Raw genomic sequence first — 20790 nt, 5'->3', positions numbered from 1 at the left:
AACCTAAAAAGAAAAAAGTTTCAATTTTCTTCCCCCCGCACTTAAACCAAACATTGTCCTCAATGTTTGACAAATGATCACATGCAATGAAGAAAATTTAAGTATAGAAAGAGAGAGAGAAGAAAAAACAAAAACAAGTATAGTTAAGAAAAGTAGAGAATGCTCCCTCTTGTAGACCTCACAATGCACACGACCTTTGGAGACGAACTAAAGACACCAACCTCAAGGTTAAAACCTTGACTTCCTAACATAAGCTCCATGCCAAACATGCTCCAAAGGTACTCCAATAATGCTCAAAGATAATAGGAAACATCACTTTTGACAAACTGATTTAAGCTAAAACCTTGTAGCAGCCCTATTGCCGAGGCTTATAGCTCATTCATTTAGAAACGGAATCCAAAGGTTCTACTTGGAAATGAAAGATCATATTCAGGGCTTTTCAAACATATGTGACATGCATTGCAACTCCAAGAGATGTGAAAACTAGAGACCTGCAAAGTTAGCAAAAATTACGGAAAATTGGCAGAATGTTGACAGAATGACCTTTGTCCACTCAAACCTGAATACCGGAAGCTACATATGTCACATTCAGAAACCCCTTGGTAGGAATTAAGTAGACATTTGGGGATTAAAATCTATATAAAGCTTGTCTCATTTGGACCCTGGGAAGTATCCCTTGTTTTGCACTTTATGTGCCTCAGCTGCCCAGTTTTCCAGTTTTCTGCCACGGCCCTTCTCTACTCAACTGGAAACTGCAGACGCATTAGAACTTAGAATTTTGATTTGTCAACTCCATTAGAAAACAGACTCCTGGGACTTTTGATCCATGTATGGCATGTCTTCTGGTTCGAAGTGAGCTGTGAACACTAGCCGTTCAAAATGAACCGATCTGCGAGCCAGAAAAAACTGCTTCAGTCAACAGTGATCTCCTTCTATCTTTCCTCAACTATATGACCTGCACACACACTAAAAACATAAAAAGAAACCAAAAAAAGAATCAAAGAAATTGAAAAGAAGATTCAAGTAAACTATAACACCCTTTTGACATAAAAGTTTCCAATGTCGTTGCCATCTCCTCATCCATTCATTGGGTTGCCTCCAATTAGCACTTAATTTCATGTCCTCAGCCTGATGGTGTTACTAACTTATTAAGAGTAATAAGAAGGTTTAGGCTGTGGATTGATGAGATGTTTGCTTTTTCTCAATGATGCTAGATGTGCCCTTGTTAGCAACTTCGGTTCCTTGAAAACAATGAAATTAAAGGATAGTGATCCAAGCTTTTCTTCTTTCTCTTTTTCCATTGTCTCTTTCTCTTATTAGATCCACCAAGCATGGCCAAAGGGATTTTCTTATCGGATTGGAAATATTCATGTATCACCATCTCCATATGATCTTGGTACCACGGTGATTCCTCTTGTACATCGACAAACTTAAGTGCTTTTTTGAGGGATGGAACATATGCATATCTTGAGGGTGGAAAGGAATGGGCATGTGACGGAATTTGGGGCTCAACTATAGGGACTTGGTGGGCTCCTCTTCTAAGAAATCTCCCACATCATTGTTATGACATTGTTGCTCTTCATGAGGGATTATAAAGATTGTAAGCTCAATCTTACTTGCTTGATCATAGAGATCCTCGCGGTTACTATACATATAGGCTGCTTTAATCTCGGTTGTGTAGTACACTGCATACCCCTCACAAGTCTCATCCTTAAGTTGCTCTTCATACGGTTCATCCAAATTTGTGTCATCATTCTCATCAATACTTGAATCAACAAATGCATCATGTGGTGGAGCTGAGAACGTGACTTCAAAGGGCTGCCCTAGACTTGAAGTATGTGTAGGAGGGTGCTCCATAGGTATCTTGGCTTCCAAAGGCTCATTAGCTGCTACCCAATCTTCCTCCTCACTCATAGGAAGCTCTTGACTTTTTTTCTTGCTCCTTTGACTCTTGATTCAGAAATGCCAAAATTGTCTCCATATGTCACTCAATCTTCTCAACATTTCGCTCAATATTGTGCCCATAAGTCTCCATGTCCTGCACATAAGAAGAAACATTATTAACCACGGAAGCAACCAACTCTTCAAGAGAGTTACCTTGAGGTGTTTGCAGTTGATGATCATAGCATGAACTTTGGCAAGCCTCAAACACATTGAAGGATCCTTGAATCCAAGAATGGGTTTCCAGCTCCGTTGATCCTTGTTTCAAAGAATTAACAATTTGCTCTACTTCTTGCTCCATGGCAACATGTGCTTGCTCTTGATATGATGACGACATGAACGGATTGAAATCATGACGATAGGAATTATTCATAGGAGCTTGATAAGGCTGCCATGAGTTGAAGAGCCATGAAGAGTTTGGATCGTCCCATCCTTGATTATAGATGTTTGCGTATGGATCCTCCCACGTCATGTTACCTTCTTCGAAATAACGTGGGTATTGCATCTTGAAAACAAAACAAACAAAAACTAATTAGTATTACACAAAAACAAAATAAACTAGATTAGCAATTAAGGAAAACAATCCCCAGCGATACGGCGCCAAAATTTGATACACCTAAAATAGGCGTAATGATTTAACCCTGCAATCACAAATATTAGTCAATGGGGTCTCCCGCAGAGGATTGTATCTAAATCACTAATCTATGACTCGATTTAAAACTAAAAACCTTATCTATCCAATCCAAAAGAACTGACTGGCAGACGGCTCTAAACTACTCTAAATGCAACGAAAATTTACAGAGACTACCTAGACACACTAAAATAAAGGCTGACAAGGTTTCACAATTTTTGGGGTTTATTTGGTATGTCAAATCAATAAAAGAAAATGAAGAACAGAAAGGTGATGAAAATAAAAGAACTGTTTTTGGGTTTTTATTTTAGGGTTTTGAAATAAATGATAAAAGAAAACTACTTCTTACCACTAGACAATGATTACACCTATGATATGTTTACCAACTTATTTCAATTCATTCAGATATCCTTACCCAAGCTAAGCCAATGATGTGTTGATCTTAACCTATCAATCTTTCTTACTTGGTATGATCAATCTCTTAAGTCTTCAACTTAACTTAGCTTCTAGAATGGAACCTAGAGTGATGTTCTTGCACAACTCTCACCTAGAAGTCATTAAGGTAAAAAAGATTATGAATAAGGCTACGCAATTTCGGTACTTATGTTGTCCTAATCTACCTAGATATTGGTACATAAGAATGAGTCTCAAGTCATTCAATCGCTACTCTAGAATGCATATAGACATGGATTATCATACACACACTCATAGCAATATAACCTAGCATGTTTACTAATGTTGGCCACCACTAACAAACATACAAGATTAATCAATGATAAACCAATGAACCAATAAACAACCAAACTTCAAGAAACATATTAATAAACACAAATATCATAAATTACATCATGTCGAGAGCTGAAAGAAGCCCCTAACTATGGAAAACTATTAGCAAGACATAAAAGAAATAAAATAAAACAAGACAAGAGAGGAAGGAGAGGATGGCAGCAATAGACTGATGTTGTGCGTCCAAAGATGTCTACCATGATGCCCTAGACTCCTTTTTATATAGTTATTGCGTCAAGACTTCTTCTCCTCCAAGAATTAAGGAATTTGATCTCTAATTAAAGAAGGACTTTAATTCTTCTTCCCTTATAGCTCCAGGAGACATTCTTTCCTTCTTTCAACTCAGAATCGCGTGCAGCCTGACCTCCTTATACTAAATCAGTTATAACTTCTTCTAGAAAAATGATATTCACGAACTGTAAAAAGCTTTGGAAACTAGACATCCGAGGCTTTCTTTCAATATAAAGATCATTATCTGGATCATCCTGAGCTGCTCTCAGTACTCTATCGAAGTTGACTGATCTACAGAGGCAGATTTGCTGATTTTGGCTTTCAATTCCTCTTTTGCTTCTTTTCTTCTCCTTTGCTCTAAAATACCTAAAAAACATATAAACAAAGTGGATAACTAGAAAATATCAAGAACGAACAATGAACATATAAAGGAATTTGACATAAATAATGTACAATTAAGCTCCTATCACCCACTTTTATAAAAAAAACTGTCAACTTATCTGAAAAACTTCTCACTCCTGATTTAAAAAAAAATAAAAATAAAAATATTTGTCACACCCAAGGTGTGTGGGGCCCGTTTTGTTTTAATCCAATGTAAGAGATCTTTTAGGGACATAATTTATAAGATTTGCTGAAACTGATTTGCAATCAACCATTGATCAAGTGGAGAAGATCAAAGAGGGAAAGCCAATGATTGAGGGAAAAAATAAACAATTATCAATCTATCAAAAATCAACTGAACCTGGTGTATGAAATCTTTGAAGTGGGGTAAAACAATACTGTTGCTTAATGCTGATATTAGTTTTCAAAGTACCAACTTGTGGACATGAACAAAGCAATGAAAAAATTAGGCCAGGCAAGTTTGCAAGAATGGGACCAAAACCCTTTAGGAGACATCAATCTTTTTCCAGCCACCAACATCAAGAAAGAGATGGCAGTGGCCAGTGGGGACTACTGAGGGAGGAGATATTAGTAAAATTAAAAGGAGAGCACTCCATGCCACTAGCTTTGTATGGCTCCTGTGTAATCCGTTTAATGTTTATACATATTTGTGGGTTACATAAGCCGATAAACCAATGGAAGGAGAAAAGAAATATGCAACTGGGAGGCAATAGTCTTTAGAATTCATGATGATGTTGATGATGGTGTCTTTGGCCTAGCCATTTGCATTTCAAGTACAAGAAGGGGAATCTAACCCAGGACCCCCCTCCACCCAAAATACTAAAGGATAATAGGGGAAGTGAGGAGATTGTCTCAAAATGACTGAGGAAATACTCAAATCCTAGACTTGCGTGTATATATAAAACTATATTGCTAATTATGACTCTTATAGCTATGGTAATTAACATGAACTTGTTTGAGTTAGTTTTATGAAGATTTTAAATTTGTAAAAAGCATGAGTAATTAATTAATGTGATACGAATAGTTTTATTTTACGATTTATTTAACGAGTTATTTTATTTTTATATTAATTTTCCGAAGACTTGGACTGTTGGAGACCGGATGGGTCACCAAGTAATTGAACCCCACCAGCATGATAGATTATGAGATTGTTCATGCATGTCGGAGACCATCAGAAATCCTTCTTGCTGGAAAGAAGAATGAAGTTCTGATGATGAGTTAGTATTTTTACTATTTTACAATAATGATTGGGAGACACAAGTGACTCATGCACGTGCACTGTGAGTACTTGGGCTTGACATATACAAATGATTAGGCATTAGTTTGTTTCCCTTCTATCGTATTAATCTGTAAAATCAAACTTAACGATGGAAAACAATCTATAATCTTAAAGTAAAACACGAGTGGATGAGTCCAATGATATATTGAATAGGAAGAAGTCCGGATGTCATATTTATAAGAGAACTTAAGGCGAGTCTATGGTGGTTTCTAGGCAACAATTTTCATGAGACGTACTATGAGCTAGACTGCATTTCTGCTTCGATAACATTTATTTCGCTAAAATTGATGTGTCATTATCATTGCTCACTACCCTATGTAGAATTGTTCATATCTTTCTGGACGGACATATCTTTCTGTTCATAATCTAAGGCATATCTTTCTGTTCATAATTTCCACTTTCCGGATAGAACATAATAATAGACTTGCAGCACAGGCAAGAACCAAGTGAACCCCACCCTCACAAGACTTAGTTACTTATTTCCAATTGTATTCCCAAGTTAACAACTGCTCTTCTTCATTAAGCAATAATGCTTAACCTTTTGGCCAGGTAAGAAAGGTAGCTCGTAGCAGTTATTGTTGACTTAAAGAATCAGATATGCTAGATTTGCTTGAGAAATTCTTAGATATGGCAAACGTACCAGCTCGGTCAATCATATCTCTCTATTTTTTAATTGAATTCTAAAACTACATATATTTAATTATAATGAAATACTCAAAATATCTGTCCTGCATAGGTAATTATTGACTGGACATACGACCACGTGTCAGGCTTGCCCTATCTAAGAATCTCTCAAGTTGCAGACCACCAAGTTCTGATCTAACTTTTGACTCCAGAAAAAGAACAAAGCCCCATTTTTTAAATCAGATTTTGAAGAGTTCCAATGTCCATATTCCTCAATGCTTGTGGTTAGTGCTGATGTCTTAAGATAAGGTAACATGGACTTAAAGATAAAAGAGTATCCCAATATCAGGAGGGTGGTTGGCTTTGCCTTTATTTTGATTCCAAGACCACTCACTACCTTTGAATTTATTGGACCTCGACCAAAACAAGAAGATAAAGCTTGAGGAGAAAAAAGAGTGGGTATAATGAATTCACTTTGATGCTCGACTTTGAAAACAACAGGTGGTAAATAGACCAGTGTATTAGAACATGTTGAACTGCAATCTTACTTTATAAAGCTTTTTAGATCAAAGGATTCAAGAGTATCCATTGGTGACTAAAGCATTGTAGATAAAGTGTTAAGGAAGTGTGTGAGCATACAAGCATGAGCATAAAGGTAATGAAGAAAGTAACAGACATCAGTATCCATCTAAAAAATTTTGGCATCTTTTTCATAAGCACATGAATGAGCAATATGCCTATATTTTATACAAGTTATGGGACTGGAAATACAATCTTACTCTCTTGCAGAGCCAAAAAACTCAAACCAGAAAGATACATCACTAGTCTTGTCTCTGTTTGTAGGGTTTCAGGGCAAGTTCAATGCCCGATTGAGATGTCTGAACTCTTGCAATAGTGGTTCATTGGCGTATAAATACGAAAAGTGACTTTTCAATCACCCATAGGAATACATATGGGGTGAATTGGGGAGCCTTCAAACCGTCTGACACAACCCGCATTTTCCACGTCGAAGTAATCTTGTTATATAAGTTAAGGGACCATAGAGATAAGCATGCATACTATTTGATTTACCTGTGAACATCAGAAAAAGCGGTGTGTCCATTAAAATTAATCTGATAGGGACAGTAGTGGCATCAAAGATTCAACAGAACACTACTATTTGTATATATCAAAACGAAAACGATCATACAAAAGAGCATCAGAATCAGGACTGTTGACAGCTAGAAAGATAATTAAGTGTAATCTATGATAAGTTGACATAATGACCTATATCTACAGATAATATGAGAGCCATAACAGTGCACAAAAAGAATAGATGTGGCCAACCCTTTATAGTTGGGAAAAGCTTGTGACCCTTCACTTCCAATGGACATGGCAATGAAGATAAGAAAGGAAATGAACTCACTGATGCCATAGATTTTGACAGCCATAACTCATTAATTAGTATTTGCTAGTTCAGTTTTAGAGAGCAATGAGAAATATAAATTATACCCGAAAGTGGTTGATATGACTTACTCATTTGCCACTCAAAGCATCATTAGTTGCAGCTCCACCACTTAAAGGTCCAGTGTTCATGCCAGTTGGTGCCATCATTTGACTTTGCGGAAGAGGCTGAGAGCCGAATCTGAACATATTCATAGGCTGCAAGACATATTGGATACCATTAAAATGAAAGTTAATTCAGCTAATAAACCTAAGCATAATATTACTGAACATTTTATTCTAGAAAAGAACACAAACCTGAGACATGGTCTGCATATGATGGAATCCCATGAGACGTGCATATTGCTCCTGAATAGAGGGATTTTGCATCTGGTTATGGTAATCAACAGGATTCAGAACAGGTGTTTGGCACATTACTGCCTGGTTTGTTGGTGGAGTCACAGTCATGCACTGATCAACTAGAGGGACCCGAGGTAATTGCATTAGATTGTGCATAGAAGGCATGGCAGGCGGTCCCATTCCCATTCCCATTCGGGACATATAGTGCTGTACTCCTGGAAACATCATCGGTGCCATCCCACCTCCCATCCACATTACCTGAATCACCAAGAAACGTTTGTCAGTTGCTTGTGATACAAAGAAGAGGAGTGGTTTCAGTTTGATCAGTGTCCATTATACCTGAAGTTGCAGCTGAAGAGACTTCAAGTATTCAATTGCCTCATCTAACATTGATGCTTTGTCTGTCTGCAAAATCAGGACATATCAGTTACAGAAATTTAAAATTAGGGGAAGGTTAAAAGACCAAGAATTGAATGGCTTGTAAGAAAATAAACCTTGTTAGAATGAGGTATGAGCTCTTGCAGTGCCTTCATTTTCTCATTGATCCGATCTCTTCGTCTCTGTACCAAATAAATAACTTATAGCAAAGAATCACAAATTCCAAAACCTCAAAATGCTATGGAACCTAAAAGCCTACCCTTTCTGAGAGATTATGGACTTCAGCAGCACGTGTCCTCCTCGATGATCCTGATCGTTGCGCTGGCTTGTTTCCCGCAGCTGATTCAATTTCAGCTGCCTAAATATATACAGGCTATCATTTCTCAGGAAAGAAATAAGTGGTGTTACAGGTAGTCAAGTCTTGGAGAGAAGGTTTTTACCTCACTTTGGCACTCTGAGTCCTCTGCATCTCTACCCTTTCTTTTGTTGCTATTGACAACATTAGACTGCTTCCCTCCTCTGCCAAAACTACTGCCAGAACCACCCGAAGATGAAGTAAGAGTTGGATCAAGGGTTTCTGTCATCCCTCCCTCACTCAGAGGCATCATCTTTTGAACATTGTTGTACAAGGGTCCAGTAGAAAAACCAGTAGTCCCATCACCATTGCTTGAAGCCCGACTCACATCAAAGTCATTAGGAACTTGGTTGCTACCTGAGTAACTCGATCCAACAGTCATCATAGAACACTCTCTAACTTCTGCTTGATTCAACTTACCAGGATCTTTCCCTCCTAATTGTTTTCTGGAAGATCCTACAACACCCTTTCCCAGTGTTGAAAATTGAGAAAAATTAACTATTTTCCCCAAGCCTCCAAGATTTTGATTTTTCTCAGTTGGATTACTGATCTGAAATCTTGGAGGAGGCATTGGATTTTCAGGATATGCCACACCGGTAGAGGACTTCACATTAGGTTGGGGTGAAGAGGAAACAAGATGGGTGGTACTAGGAGCATCAAACTTAACAAACTTCTCTTCTCCAAATTGTTTGATTGGCTTTTCAATCTCAAGTGAATCACAGGAAGGCAGTTCAGAAAAGAAATGGGAAAACTCTTTATCAAAGGAATCTTCTATAGGGTATTGGATCATGGAGACTGCGTCCTCATCATGAATCAAATTACCTGAGTTCCCATAGAACCCACCAACCCTTATTTGATCATGTTTCTGAACTTGCCTCGACTCATTAGGATTAGGACCTGGTTTTCGATTTGTTTGGCTGTGCAAAACTACCTGCCCATTTCTCCATAACAGCTCTACCAGTTCATGATCTGGCCTGTAAAAAATGCCACCCAAATCAAGATAATTCAACAAGTATAAAGAGTAATTATTTTTGTTCACTATCTTCTTCTACTATATAGATAGATATCGAGAGAGAGAGTACAGACCCCAAGGGTTTCTTTTGATTGGTTAAAGGGAGATCACCCTCAAAGTTCCAATCAGGAATGCAAGAATTCATGTCTGAACAGACAGAAGTTCCTGTAAAACAAGATAAAAAGACAGATTAAATATCTCAACTAGAAGAAAATTACTAAAAAAAAACTAATTGATTAATTGGTCAACTGACTAACTAATTTATTAACCAAACACTAACCAATAAAAAATGATGCATACCCAGATTTGGAACTATCCTAAGAAAAGGAATAGGAGGAACAATGGAATGAAGCCCCAATATAACTGCACAGTCTTATCAAAAAGCAAAGTCTTCCCTTTTTTATTCCCACTGCTATAATTGCTTACAACACACATAAATCTATAGATTAAAATATTGAGAACCCCAAATTGGGCGAGACAGAGACCATGGAACCCAGATTAAAATAATCCAGCAAAGAAAATATGGAGAAAAATCAAGTGAAAAAAGGAACACAGGAGCTAGATAGATACATCATTCACCACTTGTGAGAAATAGAATTCAATAAGTGGAAAAACAAAAAAGCGTCTGCTTTACTACACCAGAAAACCCCCCAAAAAAAAAAACAGTCTTTTAATAGAAACCCAGAAAGGAAAGATGAGTAAAAGAAAAGACCCAGAAGCTAAAAAAGGAATAGAAAATCACACTGATCAAAGCACAGCTCTGACTTCTCTTGAGCTGTAAATTGAAGGCCACCAATGAAGTGTCTCTCTTTCTCTTTGTTCTTGTTTGAGTGGGAGAGTTATAGGAGAGCAACCAAAAACCTGGAATGGACCAGAGTCTTAAAGCACCAGTTTAGAAGGACAGGGACTTTGGCACAGAGTTCAGAGAGCAGAGATTGGGTAGTAACATAGAGAGCTTCAGATTTCTACAGCTGCATTGCTAGCATGCCATGTGGCACTTGACGAATCGGTTATTGGGTGTTGCAGAATGTAAAAAGGTTAGAATTGGGTGAATGGGATTGGCTTATTTTGATGGAACCAAATCTACAACTTGGAGGACAATCAACTTGTGATCTGAAAATGAGTGAGGGTGGTGCCACGTCTGCAATGGCAGGCTATATTTTATTGGACAATGATGAGGAACAAGATTGTAAGAGGAAAAGTTAAACACAGCTCACTCTACAGATTGGCCCAAGTAGGCAAAGCTTCTTTAGCATTTCATGTTGGCTAGATTGTTGGATGATGCCAATTGCAAATTGCACATATCTTATCTCTATGAAAGTAAGCGAGGAAAATAAATATAAAGTACAAAATTTAGTGGACCAATTTAATCCGTGTAACAATACCTTTAATAGATATTGATAGTCTCGGATTTAGAAAGAGACTAGTAAAATTGCTTGTGATTTGTCTTTCTCAAAATTCAGTTCATTCTATATGATTTAACAACTCCTCGTTGTTTAGCTATTTCTCCTGAGGATGGAGGTAGAGTCTTGTTGAATTGCTCTACAAATTAAAAACCAATTAAGCAAAGAATCAGGTGAGTGCACCCCACCTAAATCTCCAAGAATTAGCCCAACGATGTGGTTTTTAAGTTCGCTAGAAGGTCCTTGAAAATAATACCCTCTCCCTTTAAGAATTGGCAAAAGGATGAACTTTGGAGCAACATTTATGAATGATGTTAGTATTAAAATTTGGGGAGCTAGTAGTTGTTTGCTTCGAGGGCTATAGAATCTAGTGCATGTACTACTGCAATGCTACCAACTAAGCAGCCATGAGGATCTACAAGTACCAGCTAATGAGGAAAGTCTTCATAAATTGTGAGTTTTTTTCTTTGTTCTGATATGGGTTGTGTTCATGAACTTTAAATTCATGGCAATTTTCTTCTGCAGAGACTAGAGCGTCTTAGCCTTAGCACATGATAGGATTGCTATGTATGTACTTGGCTATAAATTTGGGTATGAGCTATTGTCATTTTCAGTACAGTTGCAGCCAGGTGGCCTACCTTTAAATGCTGTTTTAATATCAAATTGGGTCCCTGAGTTTGCATCTAATTATAGGTGGAGGACCAAAATGCTTTTATTATTTTACACTGCAGGTCATGTTTATGGAATCTTGGACTTCTAAAATGAAGTGCTGAGGTGAGCTCACCAGTGAGTCTTCAGCTCTAGTTTTTGCCTTAAATGTGTATAGGCGCTATATCATTGGTCAACCTGCAATTATTCATTTTAATGAAAATATGTGAATTTTGTATTTTTATAGTGAAGAAGTGTATTCCTACATTCTTGTATGTATACAGGAGCTTACAACCCAGATGGTAGTGTAAATTTTCTATAAGTTTTCAACAGGGAAACCAGTTACAGGTTTAATCTCGGAAGCCAAAGAGCGCAACTCAGTTACTTCATCATCGTTGAGCTTCCATCCAAGCGCACCCGCAAATTCCATAGCCTGTTCTGCATTTTTGGCTCCTGGAATTGGCACGACATTGTCCTGGGTTATTAGCCAGTTTAAGGCTACCTGTCAACAGGAACCCGGCTTCCATCAAATCTCAGAAAAACAAACAAACCATGTTTAGAATTAAAAATCCCAGGGACTATTTCTACATCCAAGGAAATTTTTGTTTAAATATTGTTCTGTGAAAAACTACATCAAGCTACTGAAAGTTGGTCTACATATATAAAAGGCTTGTAACTTGGTGCTAATGTAATTGACACTGGTGTCTGTGAGTCAAACATTGCTTATGTACGAACATTCAGGTACCTTCAGTTAATTGTTTAGTCAGGTTTCCACAGCAAAAACAAAATTCAGGCTTGTAAAGAAAATTACATGGTGGTAAAAGAACATGAACAAACCTGTGTAGGTGTTTTACTGTACTTCTCTCCTATTTCCTTGATTCTGTTAAGCAGAGGTTGGAGCTGCATATCACCATGATATTTCAGGAATAAAATTGGTACCGTGTAATTGGCATTCAAAATCCTGAATAAGTAGATATGGTTTACCTTTGTAAGAAAATCACGAGTGTAAATCTGGCCTCGAGGGCCAGTTGGAATATTTTCAGGAGTATACTTTCCTGTAAGAACACCTGCATATGTATAATAGTAGAAATCTCAGTCTTCTCAATCTCTCTCACACCAGGTCAGACATGAAAATTGACTGCTGCAGCAACCAACCTTGTAAGATCCAAAGACTAAATCTGTGATCATCATACCCAGGGCTGTGCCAGATTAACCAATAACTTACAATCTCTACAGACTTCTTTTATCAAGTATTCACATCCTTCTTGCCTCAGAACACACTTGGTTTTAGTAAAAACTGTCCAGTTTAGGTGGAAAAGCCAGTTGTTTGACTTGTGTTGTAAATTTGTAGAAGTATTGAGTGCGCATGTGGAACAACAAATATTTGAACACATGTCTATTGTTCAGATGACTCACTTAAGCGATTTACCATGCAAGATTACCACTTATCCACCAGTAGTTGAATTCAACCATAAGCCAAGCCAATAGGATGTTCACAAGAGACAAAGCACAGGAATGCACAAGAGAGATAATTTTATTTTCTTCACACTTTGTAGGTGTATACTAGGAAGATGATGGAGAAGTTTCAAGTGCATGAATAAAGTTCTCACAGTAATACCAGGAAAGGAAATAAGATCGTTGTACTGAAGTTAAGAAAACTGCTTGAAAGTAGATGCTCATTAATCAAGAGGCTGATATCAAAAAGTGAGTAAGCCTGTTTTCTTAACATCAATGATTTTTTAATTTTTTCTGAGTTTATATCCGTAATTCCTTACTAAGTTGATGTAAATAATTGTACCAGTGTCAGATTTTTTAAAGCTTATGCAGAGACGGTCTTGAATCCTGTGAACTGAGAAGATATAACTTCTTGCCACATTGAGTAAAAATGATACTAGTGAATGCAAAACAGCAAAAGCTTCACACTGTACCTTGAGCAATAGGTGAATAGGCAATCAAAGTGATCCCAAGTTCGTCACAGGTAGCCTTAACTCCGTTCTCCTCTGGTGCCCTGTATATGAGGCTGTAATTCACTTGGTTTGATGCTAGTGGGATACCTCTCTTTTTGAGTTTCTCGTATGCATCACGCAATCTCTTTTCTGAAATAAGGAACTTTATGCATCATGTTCTGATTAATTAAGGTAAGGAGGGCATGCAGTTTTGCAAAATTGCTATCTTTTCAGTGTGCCAATATCTTCTATACTTGCTAAACTAAAGAAGAAAATAAAAGACAGGATGCTTATATTTGTAGAGAAAGTATTTCATTGTTCGCTCTGCTAACTTTTTATCAATAATAAATAGATTTATACCTCTATAGTTTGAGACACCAACTGCCTTCACAAGGCCTTGCTCAACAGCATCTCCAAGACCATCAAGGTATCCTAAAAATTGATTTCCGAAGGATTAAGCCTCTTCAGATACGAAGGTGATTAACATATGTAGATCAGCTGGACAAAGAATTGTTAAATTAAAAAAATGGTGTTACAGATGAACCACCTTCATTTCCCCATACTCCTGGCCTGAAAATTAAGACACAAACATGATTAGCTATTGCAGTTAGTGGTTGCATTAACAGAAAAGATATATATGGTCCTAGAAAGATCATCTAAAAGGCTAGTAAAGACCTACCAGTGGAGTTGATACAGTTCTACTGAAGAAAGACCGAGGCGACTGAGGGAATCCTTGAGGGCAGAGAGGACGCTCTGCCGACCCAGCCTCCAAGGCAAAGCTGCGAATTTGGTTGCAACAGCAACCTCCACTTCTGGATCCTTTTCTTTCCTTTCCTTGATAAATCTGTAAGAAATTCACTGGATTTGAATGCTAATATTCTCACAAAGCAGAAAACAAACATGATTACTTGCACTCTCTTCGGACTTGAGAGTAGAATGAGACAAACTCACAATCACGCAATATACCTTCCTAGTAAAGTTTCAGAATTTATAGCACCGAAAGAAGCCTGCAATAGTGGGAAAATGATGATTTTGGTTGGATTTCCCAAAAAATTTTGGTATATTTGACTGAAACAAAACAACAAAGGAACTGTAAGATGCAACTTACTCACCCTGGAGCCATAAACTTCAGCAGTATCAAAGAAGGTTATGCCACCATCAATGCCGGCATCAAACGCATTCTTAGCAGCCTTCATCTTCCTATCTACAACTCTCACAAAACATTATTGCCATCATGAACAACTTTTTAATATTTCATTTCCTTCACACAAATTCAAACCAACTTAACCTAAGTACTTAAATCTAAACTAGACAAGCTTCCACAATCCTTACTATTCTTCAAACATACATGGGCGCTTGTTTGTAACTAGTGTCACTTGTTCAAGATTTTAAATTTTAAGATTTATTGGCCAACAAAGTTACATAAAATCCCATCAAATAATAACAGCAATTGCCATTGCATAAATATGAATACACCCTACTTCTTGTCAATTTCAATTTCAAGCCACTTTGGCTTTACAATGTAAAGACAGGTGCACACAGTCAAGCTAAATAAAGAGAACACTGTCAAATGGAAAACGAGCTGAGCCACAACTGTACAATAATAAATCTACAAATTCAAACGGGTATCTCAAATTTTCAGTCTTTTCAATCTTGCACAACTGAAATTGAGCAACTTACCATCCCATTCAAAGTAATTCCAATTTCAAAAGGGTATTATCTCAAAGTTTCAATCTTTTCAATCTTGCATAAATGAAAATGAGCAACTTACCGTCCCATTCAAAGTTATTCCAATAACTGGTGTCACCCCAAGACCAAGCTCCAATCCCAAGCTTTGTCACCTTCAAATCAGAAGCCCCCAACTTCACCTTCTGTTCCTCTATGCTCACATTTTCAGAAGCAACAGCTCTGACTCTATTAACTCTCCTGTGACTGAAAATAGAAAACCCTGCACTGCTAACATGCATAGCCATCACTCCCCCAATTCAACAAAATGTTAATGGGTTTCTGAAATTGAAGAGCTTTCTGCTCAAAACTGAACCAAGAAGCGTGATATTATAGTCCCCAGAAGTTAGGAGAGTTAGGCTGTAAAAGAGTAGAGATATGTTGTTTGTTGGGCTGAGAAGAGAGAAGTGAGAAGACCATGTTTCATGGTCCTCACGTTGGACACGTTGGACATGTAGTATGTGCTTTCCAGTTTCAAGCAGAAGCACAAGATAATGCGGACGGCTTGATCTGCATGCGCCATTTTCATATCAAGTCACCAAACTGAGGAGCTTATGTGTTTGATTTGACTAAAACCGAATCTGCCTAATGCATTGGACGGAAGTGATTCAAGAACAGGTCTCGGAGGAACAAAAGGAAATAATAATGCATTCAGACATAAAATTACGCAATTTTAGTTTTGGCCCCTCCTTCTTTTGTCATTGTGTTGCCCCTAACTTGAGGAAATAATAATGGATAGCACTTGCGAATGCACGGCCATTACTTATTTATGAGTTGAACTCATCATCTCTTATTTATGCAGTGACATTAATCGATGTCGTGGGATTAAATGATGTTCATTTCATTTTCAAGTTTATCAACTAGTTAGAGTTTTAATTTTTCCATAGTAGTTAAAGTCTCAAGATTGAATCATTTCTCCAAAATTCTAAACGTGTTGAAGGAAATCAGTTATTAGTGTGTCTAATCAAACTAGGAGTAGTAATAGGAGAGAAGATTCTAGAATTCCTAATCCTACGCATATTAGTATTCCTTGTAACATTAGAATATGTACTTGTAATCCCTATATATAGGGCTCCTATTCTCAATAATATGACACACAATTCTCTCTACATTCTCTCTCGAATCTATTTTACTTAAACACGTTATCAACACGAGCTTTAACCACAAACCAAAAACCAAAAACCAAAAACCCAAAAATCTTCTTCATCACCACAGCTCCTAGCCCACGCTAGCCTCACCTGCGCACCTGCCCTGCAGCACCTACGCGTCCCTGCGCACATATCCTTGTAGCACCGCTGCAAGTCTGCTACCCCTGCAACACCAACGCACACCAATTGCATCCTTCTCCTTTCCTGTACACGTCTGTCGTCTTGCAAGCCCCAAAACGTCTAGTTTGGAACCTCAGATCAAAATCATTTCTTCATCAAAGTTGTTCGTCTCTGTCTCTTCCATTTGACCTCTGAATTTAAGCCTTATCGGAGTTTTTTTGAGACCTGTACACCAATCGAAGTGCAAGCTGTTCAGAAGAGAATCTGTTCCGAATTTCAACAAGTAAGTTTTTAAATTAAAGTTCCTGCTTTCCGAATTTTAATTTCTCCTTTTTTTTCTTTCTTTTTCTTCAGAGACTTGCAACCTCCCTTCTTCTACATCCCACCTTTCTTATAACGTGGGTTCGATTCTTTGAGAAAGCGGAATCGTGGGGATTCACGCAATTAACGAACTAAGAGCGTTCGTAAGAACTTTGGACTAAAAGCGTCCGTAAGCATCGATTTAACGAACTAAGAGCGTTCGTAAGCATCGATTTAACGAACTAAGAGCGTTCGTAAGCTACTAATTAAGAGCGTTCGTGAGCATCGATTTTGACCATTCAAACATCATTGTTTCTGTCTAATCCAAATATTCTTGGAAATCGATTTCTTGGTAGCATTAAGGCTCAGAAATCTTATATTAGTTTTCGTGGAAGCATTGACTCCGAAACTAATACGTTCTTGCTTTCCTTTTCAGGATGTCAGACTTGAACAAGCTCGATTTTACTCCATTAGATTCTACGGGCACTGATACTTTCCTGTGGGCTTATGTTATTGAGCTCCACCTAATTGCCCTTGATTTATTGCCTACAATCCAGGAGTCTTGTTCTAAAAGAACCACTCAAGGCCCTCAAACTGAGATAGATAATTCCAGGGCATTTATCCTAATGAAGCGCCACATGAAGATGGCCCTCGAATTTGAGTACATGAATGAGGATAACACTTACAACCTTTGGGTTGCGCCTCGTGAACGTTTTAGTAACATTCACAATTTTCCGAACTTAGAAGCATGATGGAATTTTGATCCATCAGTCTGCATACACTCAGAAAATCCTAAGGCTCTTTAATGAAGATAAAGCAAAGCCTGTGAGTACTCCCATGATTGGTCGTAGTCTTGGGCCCGGAAAAGATCCGTTTCGTCCAAAGGATGAGGATGAAGAACCATTAGAGGCTGAAGTGCCCTATTTAAGTGCAATACGCGCATTATTGTACTTAGCTCAATGCACAAGGCCGGATATCTCATTCGTAGTGAACTTGTTAGCTAGACATAGCTCTGCGCCAACACGCCGCCATTGGATTGGTGTAAAGAAAATCTTTCGATACCTAAGAGGTACGATTGATATGGGCCTATTTTATCCCTACAGAGAGAAGAGGAATGACGGAAGAATGGGATCGGACCCCACTAGGCATAGAGCCACTATCCACCATGATAAAGTGGCTGGCCATATTGCCGCCAACGCCGCCACCACCACCAAGGGTGGCCGGCCTCACCCTATCTCCCTACATCAAAACGACAATGATGTTTTGATAGGTTTTGCTGATGCAGGGTACCTCTCTGACTCTCACAAAGGTCGCTCCCAAACAGGTTATGTCTTTACCATGGGAAGCACTGCGATATCTTGGAGGTCTACAAAACATACCATTGTTGCTACTTCCTCAAATCATGCAGAGATTATTGCTCTACATGAAGCTGTGCGTGAATGCATATGGCTAAGGTCTGTAATTAGACATATTCAAGGAAGTTGTGGTTTGAAGTCTACCACGGATGAACCTACATGCATTTATGAGGATCATGCAGCTTGTATTGAACAAATGAAGTTATGTTTCATCAAAGGCGACAACACCAAGCATATATCGCCTAAGTTCTTCTATAATCAGCAACAACAATCACTTCTAAAGATTGAAGTGAATCAAATCCGATCAGAGGATAATGTAGCGGACTTATTCACTAAGTCGTTACCTAAATCCACCTTTGAGAAACATGTAAAGAGCATCAGATTGAGAAAGTTATCCGAACTCCCATGATTGTAGCAATCAGGGGGAGTTATGATGTCTACATGTTTGATCTCGAAGAGTAGAGGACGTGTTGTACTCTTTTTCTCCTCCTCGAGTGTGTTTTTGTCCCACAGGGTTTTTCACTCGAGCAAGGTTTTTAACGAGGCAACGGATGAAGCGTCACCACCAAGTTTGAGTGGCACAAGGGGGAGTGTTGAAGGAAATCAGCTATTAGTGTGCCTAATCAAACTAGGAGTAGTAATAGGAGAGAAGATTCTAGAATTCCTAATCCTACGCAGATTAGTATTCCTTATAACATTAGAATATGTACTTGTAATCCCTATATATAGGGCTCTTATTCTCAATAATATGACACACAATTCTCTCTACATTTTCTCTCGAATCTATTTTACTTAAACAAAACGTAAATAAAAAGTGGAGTGTATTTTACATTGTCACTTTCAAATTTTTTTTTTTTTGAAATAGCGGGGTTTGGAACCCAATCAAACTGGGAGGCTCATCCCCACGCCCATATTGTTATTTATTATAAGTTGTTGCATCGAGGGGGACTTAATACCTGAACCCCAAGCGATTACATAAGCATTACAATTGTCCTCGTAGAGAACATCCTGCAGGAAAGCAGGAGTCTCCTCTAAACAAAGATCAATAGGTTGACCTAAACTAGCAAAGTGGGCCAATCTATTGGCCACACCGTTTGTTTCACGATAAATGTGTCGAATTCTAAAATAAGCAAAAGCTTGCATGTAATCCTTACAATCATCAAGAATCCGACTAACCTTTGAGTTATTGTCACCTGATTGGTTTAGAGCAGCCACCAATATAGAAGAATCACTCTCCATGTCCTGCTCCATCCAACCCTGATGAATGGCCAAGAGTAACCTAACTCTGCAAGCCTCAACCTCGGTATGAAGGGCAGAGCCTAAATTGGGAATATACCTGGACCAAGCAGCGCACCCACCTCATTTCTCACAATAACGCCAATGCCATAGTTACCATTGCCCAACTGAAATGCACTATCTACATTTATCTTCAGTTTTCCAACAGGTGGTAACTCCCATTTTGCTGTTGTGCGCTGTCTGCAAGTTCTAAGAGGTTTGGTGGGGTGAAAACGCTGAAATTCATTCAGCCAATATAAGGACCAAGTCACTGCGTTATGGGGGTTAAAAGTAGCACCATTCTACACCACTTGATTTCTCTCTGACCATATTGACCAAAGGCTCATGAAGAAAATATTAATCTGGTGCAAAGTCAAATTTCCAAAAACCAGGACTGAATGTCAATATCAATCTGATTTCTTGCACGTAAGCTAAGAGGGCTGTAGAGCCAATAACAAGCTGTGACGCTGCAATTCTTAAAAAGATGCAAGCTGGACTCAACGTCACCATGGCAAAACACACATAATTGATCCACTAAATTAACCTTTTTATTGAGAGCCTCTTTAGTTGGTACGATGCCTTTAATTAACCTCCACACAAAACTCCTGACTTTAGGTTGGACCCCAGCCTTCCAAATCATTTTCCACAATGCTTTCATGTCATCATTACCATGAGAAGAAGAAGTGTGAGTTGGTAACGCAGCAACACACCTAGCAAGATGGTACCCACTCTTCACATTATAGATCTCATGCAGATCAAAGTGCCACACTAATCTATCCACTGGTTGTCTCAAACTGAGAGGAATTTTACTAATCACGCTGACCTCATCTGCTGTAAAAAGTTCCTCCAAAAAGTCAAACATCCATTCCTTAGTAACCGGATCAATTAAGTCAGCAGCCTTCAAATCTTCCAACCCCTCCATAACCGGAGAATAAGGCCTGAAAGTATGAGGTCGGGGTACCCATAGATCGAACCAGACCGAAATATCATTCCACGTGCCAACCTGATAACGTATCCCTTTTTCAAGAAGCTCTTTCCCCTTCATTAAAGGGGAAATGATCATTTACTCAATTTCAGCTTGAAAATTGTCCACTTGCTCCACTAACAATTTTTTAACCCCATTTACCCAAAACACTCTAAGGGATTATTTCCCTAATACCCAATTAATTCTTTTTTTATTCTTTTTATTTATTTTTGGGACTTTTTTGCCCTCTCATTCTTTCTCACTTAAAGAGAGAAGTCATCCTCCACCTTGCTATGCTCCGGTGACCATTGGCCGGCCGCGGTCTCTGGCGACCGGTGACCGGAGTCCGGCGTCCAGTTACAGGAATCCAACAACCAGTCACCGGAATCCGGCTATTGGACTGGTGACCGGATTCCAGCATCTGAATTTATTGCCCCCCAGTAATCATATTATTGTCCCCCAATACTCATACTATTGCCTCCTAA

The 20790-nt window shown here is 38.4% G+C and overlaps 2 protein-coding genes across 5 annotated transcripts; both read right to left on the bottom strand.

The window, feature by feature from the left end:
* Positions 1-6575: 6575 nt before the first annotated feature.
* LOC112189254 (transcription factor PIF4) lies at positions 6576-10600 on the bottom strand. 3 transcript variants are annotated; one of them, XM_024328549.2, is made up of 9 exons: positions 9702-10600; positions 9496-9586; positions 8495-9383; positions 8314-8412; positions 8171-8236; positions 8016-8081; positions 7635-7934; positions 7410-7535; positions 6576-6965 (listed from the first exon to the last, which is right to left on the bottom strand). In XM_024328549.2, the coding sequence occupies exons 2-8, from the start codon at positions 9564-9566 to the stop codon at positions 7410-7412; spliced, it is 1617 nt and encodes a 538-aa protein (XP_024184317.1). In that variant the 5' UTR covers positions 9567-9586; positions 9702-10600; the 3' UTR covers positions 6576-6965. The 3 variants fall into 3 exon arrangements, with proteins under 3 accessions (XP_024184317.1, XP_024184316.1, XP_024184315.1); XM_024328548.2 differs by having other exon boundaries at positions 9722-10600; XM_024328547.2 differs by having other exon boundaries at positions 10164-10598.
* Positions 10601-11676: 1076 nt separating this feature from the next.
* Positions 11677-15543, bottom strand: LOC112190196 (uncharacterized oxidoreductase At1g06690, chloroplastic). 2 transcript variants are annotated; one of them, XM_024329617.2, is made up of 10 exons: positions 15190-15543; positions 14531-14622; positions 14385-14425; positions 14098-14262; positions 13966-13988; positions 13779-13850; positions 13401-13568; positions 12457-12539; positions 12310-12372; positions 11677-11974 (listed from the first exon to the last, which is right to left on the bottom strand). In XM_024329617.2, the coding sequence occupies exons 1-10, from the start codon at positions 15389-15391 to the stop codon at positions 11789-11791; spliced, it is 1095 nt and encodes a 364-aa protein (XP_024185385.1). In that variant the 5' UTR covers positions 15392-15543; the 3' UTR covers positions 11677-11788. The 2 variants fall into 2 exon arrangements, with proteins under 2 accessions (XP_024185385.1, XP_040370202.1); XM_040514268.1 differs by lacking the exon at positions 15190-15543 and adding an exon at positions 15099-15151.
* Between the last annotated feature and the right edge of the window lie 5247 nt (positions 15544-20790).

Source organism: Rosa chinensis, chromosome 2 (genome assembly GCF_002994745.2).
Source record: "Rosa chinensis cultivar Old Blush chromosome 2, RchiOBHm-V2, whole genome shotgun sequence".
NCBI classification, from domain to species: Eukaryota; Viridiplantae; Streptophyta; class Magnoliopsida; order Rosales; family Rosaceae; genus Rosa; species Rosa chinensis.
The sequence above is the reverse complement of the archived record's forward strand: the minus strand, read 5'-3'. Positions and strand labels throughout refer to the sequence as shown.

Excerpts from the sequence above, each read along its gene's own strand:
- LOC112189254 (XM_024328549.2), bottom strand. The coding sequence starts at position 9,566 with ATGAATTCTTGCATTCCTGATTGGAACTTTGAGGGTGATCTCCCTTTA. Across the intron at positions 8,237-8,313 it reads TCCATAATCTCTCAGAAAGG|AGACGAAGAGATCGGATCAA; the intron begins GTAGGCTTTTAG and ends TATTTGGTACAG. Across the intron at positions 8,082-8,170 it reads TCATACCTCATTCTAACAAG|ACAGACAAAGCATCAATGTT; the intron begins GTTTATTTTCTT and ends CTGATTTTGCAG.
- LOC112190196 (XM_024329617.2), bottom strand. The coding sequence starts at position 15,391 with ATGGCTATGCATGTTAGCAGTGCAGGGTTTTCTATTTTCAGTCACAGG. Across the intron at positions 14,426-14,530 it reads CTGAAGTTTATGGCTCCAGG|GCTTCTTTCGGTGCTATAAA; the intron begins GTGAGTAAGTTG and ends CCACTATTGCAG. Across the intron at positions 12,373-12,456 it reads CTCGTGATTTTCTTACAAAG|CTCCAACCTCTGCTTAACAG; the intron begins GTAAACCATATC and ends GGTGATATGCAG.